General features: G+C 40.1%; 1 protein-coding gene across 2 annotated transcripts in view; it reads left to right on the top strand.

Moving 5' to 3' along the window:
• Window positions 1-15,243, top strand: part of LOC144511404 (partitioning defective 6 homolog gamma-like) — a 62,669-nt gene extending 47,426 nt beyond the window's left edge. For both annotated transcript variants that reach the window (XM_078241729.1, XM_078241735.1), the window contains exon 3: window positions 10,107-15,243. In XM_078241729.1, coding sequence (XP_078097855.1) covers window positions 10,107-10,960 — 854 coding nt within the window. In that variant the 3' untranslated portion in view covers window positions 10,961-15,243. The remainder of the gene's footprint in view (window positions 1-10,106) is intronic.
• The last annotated feature ends 290 nt before the right edge of the window (window positions 15,244-15,533 follow it).

A 15,533-nucleotide genomic window follows, 5' to 3' on the forward strand; every position in this document is an offset into this window, starting at 1 on the left:
GTTTTGGAACATTTATAGGGGGGGGAAACGACACATTGGGCAGACTCGGACTATATCCGACAACAGTTGTCACTTATAAGACTTGATTAAGACTGATGAACATAGAGGACCAAACTGACAACATGACTCTGTATCTCAGAGAAGCAAGGTAGATATGAGCTGTTGTCCTGAAATCCATTAAAAAGCTCATTTACTATGTGAAAGAAGGCCGCAAACATTTTCTTGATAACTAGGACGCTCATTTGTACTAGCCACATCCACTACCGCAACCTCCCCATGGAAATTAAATGTCAAGTCATCTCGGCTCTATTTCTATGGTGAGAAACACTCTCCTGGGTGATGGCCAGTAGCTGCCAGAGATCAGCTTTAATGATTGTGCTTTCAAGGGAGAGCAGAAAAGGGATTGGTTTTACTAATGTTATTTCTTGATGCTCAAAAGATTGTGTGGATCCCATTCTATTATGGCTGTTCAATTACTAATCAAGTTCCTTCTAAGCGAAAGGATAAAACTTCCTCAATATCTTAGCGGTTTGTTCAATTGCTGTCCCATAGATCTAAAGGGTGATGACTTTGAAGATGCCATACTGTTCTCGAGGCTAGAGAAATAAATCCCTTCCCTCGCCCTGGAGTCTTTTCATGAATTCCTGGCCATACTTAGATGAATGGTTCTTGAGAGCTCCTTGTTGAGAAACCATTTGAACCATGTGTTCATCACCTTCTAGGAGCTTGACTTTCTCTCGATGGAGAAATCTCATTTTAAACCATGCATAGCCTTTATGTTTGATTTCTTTAGTGCCGCCTTTGAAAACTTGTCAAAAATCAAATGCCAATTGTTAATTAATTCTCCATTCTCAGATACTTCTGATTAGGACTGTGGATTGAAAATGATATTTGAATAGTATGAAAAGTTATGGGCCGTGTGTAGTAAAGGTACGATTTTGGGAAGGCAGTGTTCCACTGTCCTGTGCTAGAAATTGATTGCCCTGCAGCAAAGTTGCATATTCAAACAAAAAGGAAAATTCATACTGTTTTAATCACTTGCCTACAGGCTTGCTCTGGGTGGAGAAGTATCTGGCACAGAGCAGACCTAATCAACATCCAAACAGACTAAATTTAGAAATAAGTGTTAATCTAATTCGAGGAAGTACTTAACCATACTGAATGCTGTTTCTAATGTTGCGAGTGCATTCAGGATCTGATGTTTTTCTATTTTGTGTTCCTTTTAAATAGATGGTCTAAGTACCACAAATATTATTAGGATGACATAAAGACAATCATGAGGAAAAAATCACGTATTAGAAGATCAGGAAGCACAATCAGTGTGAGTGGATATTTGGAATGACGAAGGTCAGAAGTGTTGCTGGGAGTATACATGATACCTCCTGACAACAGTTATACCATTGGTCAGAGCATTAAGCAAAATAATAATCGGAATTTGTAGTAACCTTTATATAAGCTGGACAAATCAAATAGGCAAGGGTTGTCTGGAAAATTATGCTTTTGATACTTTCTTGACAGCTTCTTAGAACAGTGTGTTGTGGAACCAGCCAGGGCCATAGCTATTTTAAGTTCAGTACTGTATAATGAAGCAGGGCTAATCTCACCGAAAAGGATTCGGGGGAAGGGAAGTGATCATACATTTAAACTCTATGGCCAGGATTTTGTCAGTAAGAGTTTTAACACCAGGTTAAAGTCCAACAGGTTTATTTGGTAGCAAATACCATAAGCTTTCGGAGCGCTGCTCCTTTTTCAGATGGAGTGGATATCTGCTTTCAAACAGGGCATACAGAGACACACAATCAAGTTACAGAATACTGATTAGAATGCGAATCTCTACAGCCAACCAGGTCTTAAAGATACAGACAATGTGAGTGGAGGGAAGACTGATCTCTTCGTGTGGGGGAGTACTTCAGCGGTCACGGGCATTCAGCCTCTGATCTTCGGGTAAGCGTTCTCCAAGGCAGCCTTCACGACACACGACAGCGCAGAGTCGCTGAGCAGAAACTGATGGCCAAGTTCCGCACACATGAGGACGGCCTAAACCGGGATCTTGGGTTTATGTCACACTATCAGTAACCCCCACAGCTTGCCTCCTGGACTTGCAGAATCTCACTGGCTGTCCTGTCTGGAGACAATACACATCTCTTTAACTTGTGCTTCATGCTCCCTCCACTCACATTGTCTGTATCTTTAAGACCTGGTTGGCTGTAGAGATTCGCATTCTAATCAGTATTCTGTAACTTGATTTTGTGTCTCTGTGCCCTGTTTGAGAGCAGATTTCCACTCCATCTGACTGAGGAGCAGCGCTCTGAAAGCTAATGACATTTGTTACCAAATAAACCTGTTGGACTTTAACCTGGTGTTGTTAAAACTCTTACTATGTTTACCCCAGTCCAACGCCAGCATCTCCACATCAGGATTTTGTCAACAGCACACTGTTCTCGACATCATAACTGGAACTGTGTGTCACTTGTGATTTTCCCATTTCCATGCGATTGCAATTAAAATTCTTAGTGCTGGTGGCACTGGAAAACACATGCAATTCAGCAGCAGTGGGAAGGTTTTCATTGGTGAAACCTGCCACAAGCTGATAGTGCCACAGGTATACGTGGTGGGCTTTAAAAGAGCCACTTGCTCACCTGTTCAAACAGGAATGCTATGCATCATGGCCATTACTTCCTACCCAACTACATTGTCATTAACATGTGGCACAGTGGTTAGCATTGCTGTCTCACATCACCAGGGACCCAGGTTCGATTCCCTGCTTGGGTCACTGTCGGTGTGGAGTCTATACGTTCTCCCCCTGTGTCTGTGTGGGTTTCCTCCGGGTGTCCCGGTTTCCTCCCACAGTCTAAAAGGTGCATTGGCCATGCTAAATTTTCCCTCGGTGTACCTAAGCAGGCATCGGAGTGTGGCAACTTGGGGATTTTCACAGTAACTTCATTGCAGTATTAATGTAAGCTGACTTGTGACACTAACAAATAAACTTTAATTTTTAAGCTTTAAGACTTGAGAGCACAAAGGTGGCATGGATGTTTTTCAAATTTAAATTCCATTTGAAAATATGTAGTGGTTTCACTTTATTCATGTGTGCATCATCGTTATTTGTTGAGACTAGCTTAGCCAGGTAGCTAAGTGTACTGATGCACCTCAAATTTGGCACATCATATGGTTAGCATGCATTGATGCTTGAATGAGAGCTGAGGACATTTCCTTTATTGTAGAAGAAACAGGTTTTTTCCAATCTTTAATGTTCATGACCGCGTCCAATGTTATATTTGAATTTTCAGGCTTAGCTGGCCTTCCTTTCTATACATTGTCTGAAATCACTCTCGGGAAGGGTAGTTGAAATTTTACAAGTGAACGCAAAGCCTTGTCTGCCAACCAACACTCTGAAATGGACATACATTTGCACAGCAAGGACACTGCCCTTTTAGGTCTCTCTCTTCCTTACCTTGATTGACTGTCTCCACCATCCCTCCCTGACCCAGGACATCAGGTCCTTCCCACTTTACTCCTCCGTGCCCCTGATCTCACCTTCTGAACTCCTTTGAATCCATTTTACACTCCTCCATACCCTGACCCTTTGCTACTCCTGTGCCTCTGTAAGCTGCCATTCTCCTGTTGTGCTGTGAAAGTAAATAAGGAAAACCACAACTGTACAGAGCAGACTGATACATGCCACCTTTAAACAATCATGAACCAGGTGCCACTAGATTCATCTGCGCCGCTGACTTCAAACTGAGTGTATGAATTTATTGAAAACCACTTGATGCTAATGCAATCAATGCACATGTATTTCATATAATAGTCCACCAGAGACCTGTGTAATGTTGGACAAACCATAAATATTGCTGACTTACCTCTATCTCAAGCTGCTGTTGGGAAATTGAATTTTCACATCCTACCTGATTAAGTCACCCCACATATCATGTTTCCCAGTCTTGTGGGTTCCATAAAATATCTCGCACTACACCCCCCCCCCCGCCCCCCCCCCCAAAAGATTTTAGATTTATACTCGCATCACTCAAAAGCAAGAATCTTAAACTTAAAACCAATTACAGAGGTATGAGGGGAGAGGTGGCTAAGATTGATTGGATAAGTAGACTAAACCACATGGTAAATTAATATGGGGAGCTTTTAATTATTCAAATTTGCAACCAAAATATGATCCATTTAAAAAATAAAAACTAACAGAAAAAGATCCATCCATGGCAAACAAGGGTAAGATAAGAAAAGTATTAGATTGAAAGAAAGGGCTGACAATATTGCAAAGAATAGTACTATGCCTGTTTGAAGAATAGTGGTCGTCCTGTCAACTGGGAGAGTTTTAGAAGGCAACCAAAAAGCTGATGAGAGGGAAGAAAAATGAATAAACCGTGTAAAGACAGATTTTGCAAACATAAGAGTCGCTAAAATAAATACTGGTCCCTTTACAAGCAGATATAATTATCATGGGGAAATAGCAGAGATGCTGAACAAATATTTTCTGTCTGTCTTCACAGTGCAAGACACAAATTAGAAAAAGAAGGTAGTCGAAGGGCTCCTAAGAATGAGGAACTTAGTGACTAAATGCTGACCAATTTCCAGGACTCTGGCCTCCATTCTTGGATTCCAAAAGTAGCTGCCGAGATAGTGATGGACTGGTTGATTTTCCAAAATTCCCTGGATTTTAGAATGGGGACTGAACAAATTAGAAGCTAGTAAAAGTAACACCATTCCTTGAGAAAGGAGAGCAAGAGAAAACATGGAATTAAAAAATCAGTTGGCCTGACATCAGTCATCAGGAAAAAGGAAGTTGGTAGATTTTTAAAAAATCATTATTTGACATAGAGCACATCTTAATGTTGGGATCACAACAGAAAATCGTTTGTCGAGCACTACCATATGGCCTATTTCTTATGTTCGTATTACTTAATATTTTTTGCACATGGGGTTGTCTATCAATCAGCATGTCTTTGTGCTTTGAGGCAGTTGGTGTTTAGATCTGCTGTCCTCTATCAAAATTATATCCCTGTAATCTAGTATGTTTTTGTGTAATGTTTTTTAACAGGCAACATTGTTTTAATTTGTCACAATTTTAGATTTTTGTTGAATGTATATTGAAAGTTTATAATTTGTATCTGACATTAATTTGAAGAACTGTGGAGAAATTTAAGCGATGTGATTTTGTACACAATGGCCATTAGATTACAGAAAGAGCTCCAAGGTAGGTTTTGTTTTGTAGTTGATCAAAACTTCTTTATTTTTTAATTTGCTACTTTAGGTACATTGGAAATATAGAACTAAGCATGTGATTTTTGAAAATGTTTAACTTGGCTGTAGTGTAGCAACAAAACTATAATTGCTCGCCATTCTATTTTCAAATCTGCACATCCCCAATTGTACAGAAGTTAGAGTGAAGGCAGTAGTTTTTGAGTTTCACATCATGAGTAATCTTCCCGCCGCAATAGGTATTTTCAGATCTGCAGTGCCTTTGAACAGGATCAAACTACAATTTGATGTTATTTGCCATTCAAGACATGTTAAAAATAAAATAAAAACAGGAAATGCTGGAAACTCGGAAGGTGTATGGCAGCATCTGCGGAAAGGGAAACAATTAATGGCCAGAACTTTCCAGCTATTCATGTCGGCAGGACTTCTGATCCTGCCAACGGCACACCCCCACAGTGGGTTTCACGTTGGCAAGGGGTGTATTCAATGGGAAGCCCCATTGACAACAATGGGACCAGAAGATCGCGCTGTTGGCCAATGGTGAGCCACTGCCATTTTGCCCATTGTTTCAGGTCAATGACCTTTTGTCAAAAAAATTCAGTTGCTTGTCTTACAGGCAGACTAATCTCTTGCTACGGTGAGAAACGAAACTTTTTGATGCAGTGGTTAACACTGTCTTGAATATATTTATTTCTGTCCATGCAGGACAAATAAGGATAGATGGTAATGGACATTAATTTACAGAAGTGCTGGTCAGTTTACTATCAACATACCTAAGGAAAATCGTAGCCCCAAATTTTCTACTTTTGGCCTATCACAGTTACTTAGTTAAACTTCTATTTTTTCCCTTCATGTTGGAAACATTTACTGCTGGCATTTAAGTATTGCTTATCACCTGTCAGTCCAAGTATAAATGTTGTCCAGGCCTGGCTGCAGAGAGGCATTTTTAAAAAAAATTTTTCATGGGATGTGGGCGTCACTGGCAAGGCCGGCATTTGATCTCTCTGCCATGGTGAGATTTGAACCCACATCCTCAGAGCATTAGCCTGGGGCTCTGTATTCCAATCTAATTATATTCCCACTATACCACCATCTCTCCAATGACTGCTTTATTGATCACTGAGGAGTTGCGAATGGTATTGAACATTGTGCAATTGTTACCAAAAATCCCCACCTGATCTTATGATGGAAGGAAAGTCATTGAAGTAGCTGAAAATGGTTGGTCCTAAGAACTCATGCAGTGACTTTCTGGAGCCGAGATGATTCGCTTCCAATAACCATAACCATCTTCCTTTGTGCAAGGTATAATTCCAACCAATGGAGTGTTTTCCCCCTGATTTCCATTGACTTCAGTTTTGCTACTGAGCCTTGCCACATTGTCAAATACTATCTTGATGCCAAGGACATTCACTCAATAGGGGAACAGCTAAATCGGGACCAAGTATTCAATTCTACATCCAAGGTTTTGTCAGGACACATCCTTGCTGTATCCAATGCCTTCAGTTGTTTTGTGATATCATACAATTGGCTGAAGACTGCCATATGTGATACAGGGGGCTGCAGGAAAAGGCCAAGGTGGATCAATCACTCAATACTTCTGACTGAAGATTGTAATTATTTCAGACTTTTGTACTGATCTGCTGGTCTCAGCCACCATTGAGAATGGGGATATTTATGTCACCGCCGCCTCTGGTTATCTGTTTAAGTGTCCACCACAATTCACAACTGGAATCAGGACAGTCCCGCTTTAATCCATTGGTTGCTGGATTATTTAGCTTCTGTTCTGCATACTGCATCCCCTCTTCAGCATTCATGTAGTCCTGTGTTGCATCCATCAGGTTGGCATCTCATTTCCAAGGTACGCCTGGTGTTACTTTAGGCATGTTCTCCACTCGTCATTGAACCAGGATTGATCCTTTGGCTTGATTGTAATGGAGTGAGGGATGCGTAAAGTCATGATGGTATCAATTCTAATTGAATACAATTCTGCTACTCTTAATGGCCCACAGCAGCACAAGGTTGCCCAGTTTCAAGCTGTTAGATCTATTCTCGATCTATCCCATTTAGCATGGTGGTCGAACCACACAACTCCAGTTGAAGATGGGACTGTTCCCCCACCCCCAAGGACTGTGTTGTGGTCACTCCTACCAATACTGTCATGGACAGATGCATCTTTGACAGATTGGTGAAAAAACAGCCAACATTGTGTTGGTGTTCTCACCACCTGCTGCATGCCCAGACAGCCAGATGTGTTCTTCAGGACTTGGCTCGCTTAGTCAGTAGGAGTGGTACAAAGCCACTCTTGGTAACAGACGTTGAAGACCCTTGTCCAAAGTATACTCTGTGGCCTGGCTACCCTGTGTTTCTTCCATGCTGTTCAGTGCTGTATCATGTTGCTGTTTGACTAGCCTGAAAGCCAACAATCCCAATTTTGGCACAAGCCTCCAGATGTTAGTGAGGAGGATTTTGCATGGTCAGCGGTTTCAGGTGTCTAGGTAAATGGCACTGTTTTATTCTTATCTCACTTTATAGTTGAGTGGCTTGTCTGATCATACAATGATTTTTCTAAGTGTATTGTTAAGACTACTTTAATTGATGTCAAGCTAATTAGCCTGTAGTTCCCTGTTTTCTCTTTTTTTGAATAGCTGTGTTTGCTAACTTCCAATTTGCTGGAGCTATTTTTAAGTCTAGGAAATTTAGCAAAATCTGACCCAATGCGGCCACTATCCTGCAGCTATCTCTTTTAGAACCCTAGAATCAAGAGATTTTGGTCCCTTAAGTTTCTCTAATACTGCTTCTCTATTGATATTACCTTATCCGATAATTATCACTCATATTAGCTCTTGGGTTACCATCTATTTTTAGTATACAAATTTTACTGTGAAGACAGACCTAAAAGTATTTATTTGCTATTTTTCTCTGCCTTTTCCTCCTCCCCCATGATATTTTCTCCTGCCTCTAAAGGTGGCAGTCAGGGCGGCACGGTAACAGTGGTTCGCACTGCTGCTTTACAGTGCCAGGGACTCGTGTTCAATTCCTGGCTTGGGCCACTGTCTGTGTGGAGTTTGCAAGTTCTCCCCGTGGGTTTCCTCTGGGTGCTCCGGTTTCCTCCCACATTCTGAAAGATATGCTGGTTAGGTGCAACAGATGTTGGAGTGTGGCGACTAGGGGAGTTTCACAGTAACTTCATTGCAGTGTTAATGTAAGCCTTACTTGTGACTAATAAACTTTACTCTTCTAGTTTTTTTTCATTTACTTTCACCTATGAGTGGCAGCAATTGTGTTATTGAACTGTCAAGGTTGTCAACTGAGTACAATTCCTACAGGATAGAATACACAGGTAAAACTGTGCATGGCAAAGTGAAATGGAATTAAGTGAATGCTTGCAAGTGGCTTCCACTGTGGAATTTAGTTTGTTAAATCCAAGTAATTTTATTTTTGCTTAACAGTTCTATATAGAACAATTGTGTACTATAAATGGAGGTTAATAACTAAAAAGTTTTTGATTCTTCCCACCACACCTACTGCCTGGGAAAATAGCTGTTTGAAGTATTATCTATTTTCAAGAACATGGATGTTAAACTTTTGTTGCTCAACCAAATTAGTCATTTTAGGTACAGCAACAGAAAATGATGGAGAAACTCAATCTGGAAGATTATTTGAATTTAAATTATATAACTGTTTCTCTCCACAAATGCTGCCAGACCTGCTGAATTTATTCAATATTTTATGTTTTTATTTCAGACTTCCAGCACCCACAATATTTTGCTTTTATTTGGTCATTTTAGGTGGTCTTCCAACCAATTACTAATTAAAATGTGTAAGGATATTTGAATCTGACAAATTATGATTGCGACATAATCAATTAATTCATTGTGTTGGACCAAGTCCAAACACATTGCAGTGTTTTAGCAGTAAGAGTTCTGTTGTGTGACTGTTAATGTTCAGCCTTTTAGTTTGTTGCAGATTATTTTGGAATTTTAAATCAGCTGTTTTATTTACTTAGCAATAGCAAGGGTTCTAGTATGCCAGCTCGTGGCAAGCCAGAGCTTTGAATACAGAGTTATACAAACAGATATACTTCCAGATTTGATTACAGGTAATTAGCATATATATACAAGTCAGAGTTGTACATTTATATAGAAGTTATCTTTGTACACTCACAACTATTGTTTAGGATTACATCATGCATAGGATATGGGTGTTATTAACCAATTACAACAGCTACACGTCTACTTAAGTATAGCATCAAGCAGTGATAGCTATATGTCTCGCCAATGGTATTTCCTCCCATTTCCATTGTTCCATGTTCTAATGGATACACATGAGCTGCAGCTGCACATCATTCAATTCAATTCTTGTGTGCATACTGTGTGACTCAAGTCTCCCTTGTAACTAGGCCTTGACGCTTACCTAAGTCTACTTTGATCAAGACCTGTGGTTTTTCTCAGCAGCTTTTGAGATTTTTAAACTTGTGTGATTATTTATCTTTTCATGTATGTGGAAATAAACACAGTTACCCTGTTTTGTTTCTGGGTAAAAATGAAATCTTTAGCAATCCTTTCAGTCATGAAGGAAAGCCTAAGATCTTTACAAGCCCCCAGTTATGTGCACAGCCCTTGATGAATCATTAGGGTGTATCCAATGTTATAGTAATTAAAACCCCCATAAATGAGTGTTCCTTGAAAACAACAGATGCCAACTTGTTTATGATCCTGTGTAGTTGTCCCAGTACTTATTTCAAGACTGTCTTAGTTATCTTGTTTCACAATGTGAAAATCCATTCTTATCCAGAATCTAATTAAATGTTAAGCACGTTTCAGTTATGTTTCTGTATATTGTGTTGAATTTCTAAACATTATTTTAGAATCTTTTTTCCAACTTTTTTACAGAAGAGGTAGACTACAATCTCTTTGGCACAGATTCGCTGACACGAAAGAAAAAACCTTTGGCTGGCCTTCGTAATGATACCCTCCGAAAACGAGTTCACCTCAGCATCAGTATTCCTCAAGACTTCAGACCTGTCTCTTCCATCATTGATGTAGATATTCTGCCTGAAACACACCGGAGAGTCCGATTATATAAGCATGGGTGTGAAAAACCCTTGGGATTTTACATTCGAGATGGCACAAGTGTGAGGGTGACTGCTCATGGACTAGAAAAAGTTCCAGGTATCTTCATCTCTCGGCTTGTGCCTGGAGGCTTAGCTGAAAGTACTGGCCTCCTTGCTGTTAATGATGAAGTCCTAGAGGTGAATGGGATTGAAGTGATGGGTAAGACACTTGATCAAGTTACGGACATGATGATTGCCAACAGTCACAATCTTATCATTACGGTAAAGCCAGTGAATCAGAGGAACAATGTCAACCGCAGCAGTCGTATGTCTGGTAGCTCTGGCAATTCCAATGACAGTACAACCAGTCATCATAGTCTACCCTCTACCCATGTGGTGCAGAACTATAACCCTGAAGAGGAAAGTGATGAGGAAGCTGATATTATTATTGAGGGTTGTGGTGAACTACAGAGCATTCCAGTTAAACTGCAATCTTCATCCTTCATCAGTTCTCGAATGAACACTGGTAATCTGAGTCAGAGATTGCAGAGGGAGCTGACACTCAATGGCTCCATTAAAAAGAATAATGGAAATATACTTAAAACACTGAGCGCCATCAAAGCTGAGGCAAGACATAGCCTAGCTCTCAGCAGAGGAGGCATTGAAGAAGATGGAACAGTGATAACACTTTGAAATGTTTGGTTTGGATTGATGTAAGGTGCCAATGGAGAACAATTAAATTAGATATGTTCATTTTTACTTTTTTAATTTCAAAGATATTTTTAGGAACATTTCCCTTGTTTACTGGAATTCAGTATCATGCAGGATGTTCTTTCAATTGCCTTTAATGTTAAGGCTAATACTATTATTCAAATATAGTTAGTAAATGAACGTGGACATTAAACTCATGAAACTATTTTAAATGATGGTAAAGTTTTTAATCTATGTCAAGCGCAAAACCAAATTATTTTTAAACAAAATCATGGCGATATCCTGTGGGCAAAAATGATTGTGTTGTAGAGCACCACTTGTTGGATGTATGTGTTGCAATAATTATGGAAAACCAATTTAATTATTTCAGATTCTTCAAACATAAACCTGGTCCTGGGCATTGCAGCTGTTTATCCTGTGTTTAACCAATGAATTCTAGATTATGTTTAAAATTATTTTTATTAGATAATGTAATGCTAAAACTAACAGTTGGAATTAGTTGCTGTAGTTTAGAATTTTCCAGCATAGCAATGCCCAATCCAATATACACCACTAGTGTTTTATGTTTGTATGTTTTAATGTTGAATATGTTTGGAATTTTCTACTGTGTACAATGTCTTTTTGGAACTGAAAATAATATTGCCTTTTTAGCGAATTGGAGACTGGCATTTGGTAGTTGGTAAAGATTAATGGTTGCCTAAGATATACATGGTGATAATACAATCAAAGTCATGCTGGCTGCAAGTAGCATCCAGCCTAATCCCACTGTCCAACTCTTGATCCATCGCCTTATGGTTTTGGCAATTCAAATGCATATCCAAGTATTTGTTAAATGCTGAGGGCTTCTGTCTCTACCCCCACCCCACCAAAGCAGTGAATTTGAGATTCCCACCACTTGGTGAAAATATTTCCCTTCGAATTCCCTCTAAACCTCCTGCTGACCATAAATCTATGCCTCCTAGATATGGGCCCCCTCAACCAGGGGGATAGGGCCTTTACCTAGGCCCCTAATATTTTTTATAAAAAAACAATTAAATTTTCCTTCAGTCTCCTCTGTTCCAAAGCCTATCCATTTTTTCCTCATAGCTAAAACTCCAGTCCAAGTAACATCTTCATAAATCTCCTCTAGTACAATCTTACCTTTCCTATGGTGTGAAGACAAGAACTGCTTGCAATACTCCAGCTGTGACCTAACTAGTGTTTTATACAGTTCCAGCATAACCTTCCAACTCTTGTATTCTATGACTTGGCTAATAAAGGCAAGCATTTCATTTGTCGTCTTGACCACATCATATACCTGTCTAGCCACCTTCAGGGATCTGTGGATGTGCACTCTCTGTTCATCTAATTAAAATTTTATCTATTATTTCACATCTTTATCCATGATTGTGATGTTTATATCATCCCTTTCTTTTGTGAAAACAGATACCAAGTATTCATTGAGAACAATACCAAGACCCTATGCCACTAAAGATAGGGACACTTAATAGGCCCTGCTCTATCTTCTGTTGTCCTCTTGTTCTTATTAAAAACTTGGATTTTTCTTTTATTTTACTTGTGAATATTTTTTCATGTTCTCTTTGCTTTTCTAATTTCCTTTTTAATTTTGCCTCTTAATACCCTTCTAGGTTTTCTTCAATAATGGGATCTTGTCATCTGATATAAGCTTTCCTTTTTTTCCCATTTATCCTCTCCTTTTAAGCTGAACCCGCACTATCTCCTCTTTGAAGGCCTCCCACTAATCTGATAGAATCCCTACAGTACACAAGGCGGCCATTTGGCCCAACATGTCTGAAATCATAGAAACCCTACAGTACAGAAAGAGGCCATTCGGCCCATCGAGTCTGCACCGACCACAATCCCACCCAGGCCCTACCCCCATATCCACCCACTAATCCCTCTAACCTACACATCTCAGGACACTAAAGGCAAGTTTTTTTTTTAAGCATGGCCAATCAATCTAACACGCACATCTTTGGACTGTGGGAGGAAACCGGAGCACCTGGAGGAAACCCACACAGACACGAGGAGAATGTGCAAACTCCACACAGTGACCCAAGCCAGGAATCGAACCCAGGTCCCTGGAGCTGTGAAGCAGCAGTGCTAACCACTGCTACCGTGCCGCCCGTCTGCACCGACTCTCCGGTGGAGCTTCTTGCCCAGACCCTATCCCTGTAACTGCACATATTCACCCCACTAATCCTCCTAACCTACACATCCTAAGACACTAAGGGGCAATTTAGCATGGCCAATCAACCTAACCTGCACATCTTTGGTCTGTGGGAGGAAACCGGAGCACCTGGAGGAAACCCACACAGACACAGAAAACATGCAAACTCCACACAGTCACCCAGGCCGGAATTGAACCCAGGTCCTTGGCGCTGCTCCTTCAGCAGGAAACTCACCTGATGAAGGAGCAGCATTCCAAATAAACCTGGTGTCGTGAGACTTCTTACTGTGCCCACCCCAGTCCAATGCCGGCATCTCCACATTCTGAACAGGCTGTCAGGTTCCCATCCCCCCTCCAAGCTGGTTTAAACCCTTTCCAACAACACCAGCACTAGGATATTGGTCCAGCATTGTTCAGATTTACACCTTCTGGCTTGTATTTCCCAGAAACAATGCTGCAGAAATCTAAAGACTCCTGTGATCTCTCCAGTTAATTAATCATTATGTTCTATCTGCCTATTTCTGTACTCAGTAGCACGTGGCCCAATAATTTGGAGAGAACTATCTTTGAGATCCTGTTTTTCAATTTATTTTGAGCTCCCTAAACTCTTCCTTCAAGACCTCTGCCCTCTTTCTGCATATATTCTTTGTGCCAATATGGACCATTACCTGTGGCTGTTCACTCTCACTCAATGTCCTGCAGCTGTGGATCAATAGCCTTGACCCTGATACCAGGAATGCAACAGACCATCCTGGAGTCACATCCGCAACTGCAAAAATGTTTATTCCCCTCACGATCAAATCTCCTATCACTATTATTCTTCCACTCTTCTTCCCTCAGTGCAGCTGAACCACCTGTCGTGTCATGCCCTTGACTCTGTTTGCACTCCCCAGGGGAACCATAATTCTCACCAGTATTCAAAGCTGGTTGGAGAGTGAGGTGCTCTCATGAAATCACCCAGTCCTCCTTGTCTTTCTGATGCCTCTCTGCCTGCACATTTTTAAGCTGCAGAGTAACCACTTCCAGAAATGTACTATCCAAGTAGCTCTCAGCCACATGGGTCCTCACAGTGACTCCAGCTCTGAAATATGGAACTTGAGGTGCTCTAACTGGCAACAGTTCCTGCCTGTGGTCATGTGGGCCATGAGAAGTGAGCAGGATTATCCATGTGGCACAAGATTCAGGCCTATGGTTTCCTGCCATGCCTTTACTTTCTAGACCATTATCTACAAAGATTTATCAGTTGTTCACCAGCTACTTGTCAATCAGCTCCTTTCTTGGTTGGGAAGTCATTAAATCAAAATCTCATGGTAATATTGTAAGTAACAAAAGCAAAGCTTGAGCAATTTGTATTTGGCATCTGAGCCTCTAGGCTGGATGGTACTTTAAGGTATGCTATTTATAGTGTGTACATTACCAATTTTGTATGTAGGATGTACTCTGGTCTGTTTTGTATCTGCAATGGCTGTCTGTGCACCTGTTTAAAATACAATGTGGAAACCAATATGTTTTGTCCTGTACTGGAAAAAAATTATATTATAAATTTTGGATTGATATTTTATTCACATTTAACTCTATTTTCAGTTTCCTTATGCCAATAGAATGAGTTTGCAGGACCTGTCCCTTTTATTTATGGGTCAGTTGGCCTATCAGCGAGGGTGAAAACTTGCAATGTTTGTGATGAATGGTTTGGTAAAGTACCATTACATTTTGTACCAAAAGATTGAATTTACAATAATACAAAGTCTGTGTCTGTTATTACCAAATTGAAATAATTTCCAATTATATTTTCAGTAGCTTTGAGGCAACCTTTTCATGAGAACAAATAAAATCCTGCACTCTTTATACCCAGGTTCCAAGAATCTGCACCAGCAATGTTCAAGCAGATTTATGCACTCGCCTTAATTTTTGTGAATGCCTTGCACCACTGGTCAAGAATTTTAATGACTCGTGCATTATAACACCCAAGTCCTTCTCTTTCCAGTTTTGAGTACTCAATCTTGAAGGATATGTATTTGCTTCTCTCCAAGTGTGTGAATACTATATTTATCTGTATTAAAAGATATCTCAGCAGATATGGACACATTCTGCAACTACCAGTTATTCTTCTGTTTCCTCTTATATTCTACTGTTTATCATAAATGTTCATAGGTATAGAGCCTAAATGCTTAAAATATCTCCAGCATTCTAATTCTTTATCATCTGAGTGCTTGCCTCAATTTGTTGCTGTTTTTGATGTACTAATAAGTGTTTGGTATCACTCTTTGCTGGTTTTTTTTCATAGTTGTTTGGCCCATTAACTTCCCAATTTCCTTCCCCTCTTCTTGGCTTTCTCCTGGTTTTGTTTCTATCTGTAGTTTTATGTGTCGTCTCAAAGATTTGGAA

Source organism: Mustelus asterias, chromosome 2 (genome assembly GCF_964213995.1).
Source record: "Mustelus asterias chromosome 2, sMusAst1.hap1.1, whole genome shotgun sequence".
In the NCBI taxonomy this organism is placed as follows: Eukaryota; Metazoa; Chordata; class Chondrichthyes; order Carcharhiniformes; family Triakidae; genus Mustelus; species Mustelus asterias.